This window comes from Phragmites australis, chromosome 2, assembly GCF_958298935.1.
Source record: "Phragmites australis chromosome 2, lpPhrAust1.1, whole genome shotgun sequence".
Classification (NCBI taxonomy): Eukaryota; Viridiplantae; Streptophyta; class Magnoliopsida; order Poales; family Poaceae; genus Phragmites; species Phragmites australis.
In genome coordinates, this window is record NC_084922.1 from 50,734,194 (window position 1) to 50,736,013 (window position 1,820).

At 48.7% G+C, this 1,820-nt stretch overlaps 1 protein-coding gene across 1 annotated transcript; it reads right to left on the minus strand.

The window, feature by feature from the left end:
• Nucleotides 1-360: 360 nt before the first annotated feature.
• On the minus strand, nt 361-1,246 carry LOC133909622 (probable calcium-binding protein CML31). Its single transcript, XM_062352133.1, has one exon. The coding sequence runs from the start codon at nt 1,021-1,023 to the stop codon at nt 586-588; it is 438 nt and encodes a 145-aa protein (XP_062208117.1). The 5' UTR covers nt 1,024-1,246; the 3' UTR covers nt 361-585.
• Nucleotides 1,247-1,820: the final 574 nt, after the last annotated feature.

The following is a 1,820-nucleotide window of genomic DNA, read 5'->3' on the forward strand; positions in this document are numbered from 1 at the left end:
TTTTTTAACTAATTTGATCATATTTGTAACTACAAATTTTTATTTACGTGTTTTTATATCAAATCATACTTAACTAAACTTATACGCAACCTATATAGATCTTAAATTAAGATTTTCAAGACGCCTAGCCTGGAAACAACACAGCACTGGGGCGGTTGGGCTGCCGCGTGGGTTGTTAACCGGCAACACTCCCTTCTTCCAAAGCAACCCTCGTTCAGTCAGTCATCGAGGCAGAGGTGTGCGATGCAGAGGCAGAGGTCGAAAATTCAGGCCCATGTTGCACTATCTGCTTGCATTTTCAGATTGTGGATCAGCACGAGAATACCGACTAAGGACAAAACAATCCACACAATGAGCCTATTGAAGAGCACACAGACAGTCCACAATCGGAGTTCACAAGGGAATTACAGTATTACGCCTATAAATACAGACAGAGCTGCCAATTTAACAAATGAATGAACGAACGGACTATGTATGAACACCCTACACCAATCAAGTGAACCAATCAACAGCTATGTATATACATACACGTACGACAACCGGCAACAAGAAGCACAACCGATCGATCCTGATTCCTGACAAGCTTCAAGCGCTCATCATGATCTTGAACTCGTCGAAGCTGAGCACGCCATCGCCGTTGAGATCGAACCTGCAGATCATGGCGCGGCATTCGTCGATGCCCTGCTCCGACCCCAGCCGGCCCAGCATCCGCTTCAGGCTGCTCGGCGTGATGCACCCTTGGCCTTCCATCTCGTACATCCCGAACGCCTCCTCGAGCCCTCTACAGCGCTCCTCCTCCTCCACCTCCGCATGCACCAGCCTCTCGAACTCGTCCCCGTCCAGCAGCCCGTCGCCGTCCGCGTCCACCGAGGCCACCAGCGCCTCGGCCTCCTCCGCCGACACGTCCTCGCCCAGCGTCGCCTTCATGCAGAGCCGCAGCTCGGCGGCCGAGATCCTGCCGTCCGCGTCCCTGTCGAACGCGGCGAACAGCGTCCCGAACTCGCTCGACGACGACGCAACCATCGCACGTCTCCTTGGCCTCGGTGAGCTGACAAGGTCTCGGCGGGCTGGTTGATTAGAGGGAGAGGCTGCTCAAACCAACCCTTTGCTTTGCTTGACGCCGCTACGTTGCTGCAAATGTTGTTGCGTGGCCATGTGTTTATATAGGCACGACAGACGCTAGCTTATGTACGTGGGAGGGAGCTCGCTCAGAAACGCGCATGTCGAAGCTTCACGGCAAGGAGGAAAGCTGGTCGTCGTAAGAACGCCGTGTCTTAGTTTGGACCAAGGTAGGAGCCGACTTTGATATTAGTACTGGACTAAAATGAAGTCGCGGGGAAGTCGAATGGGAACTTGGAAATTCCGTGGCGTATGAGACGACGTTTCAGCGTGACCGCCGGGTGGTTCAATTTGGGTGAGATCGGATCAGATTCCGTGTGATTGCTTCCGCTTTACTTTTCTGGTTTCTTCTAATTAAATAAGTTGTTGAAAAGTGGTTTTTAAGAAGTCAGATGTCTGTTTTTGAGAAAATAAATTAGAAACTGAGTATAGTTTTTATGAGAAGTAATGTGCTGAAAAGACAAAAAAATGTTATAAAATTCAACCGCTAAAATTTAAAAGCATCTTTTAAGAAAAAACAAAAACACAACTTTTCAGATAAATCAGAAGCAGAAACACAAACAAACATGCCCTAAGTTGAAATACATGCGACGTACTTATCAACAACGAGATGAATCAAGGGCATGACCGAAACCGGTGATTAATGCTTCACCCTCGGAGCTCTTAGAAAACTTCCTTCTCAAAGAAAAGGTGCTGCCGAG

Excerpts from the sequence above, each read along its gene's own strand:
- LOC133909622 (XM_062352133.1), bottom strand. The coding sequence starts at position 1,023 with ATGGTTGCGTCGTCGTCGAGCGAGTTCGGGACGCTGTTCGCCGCGTTC.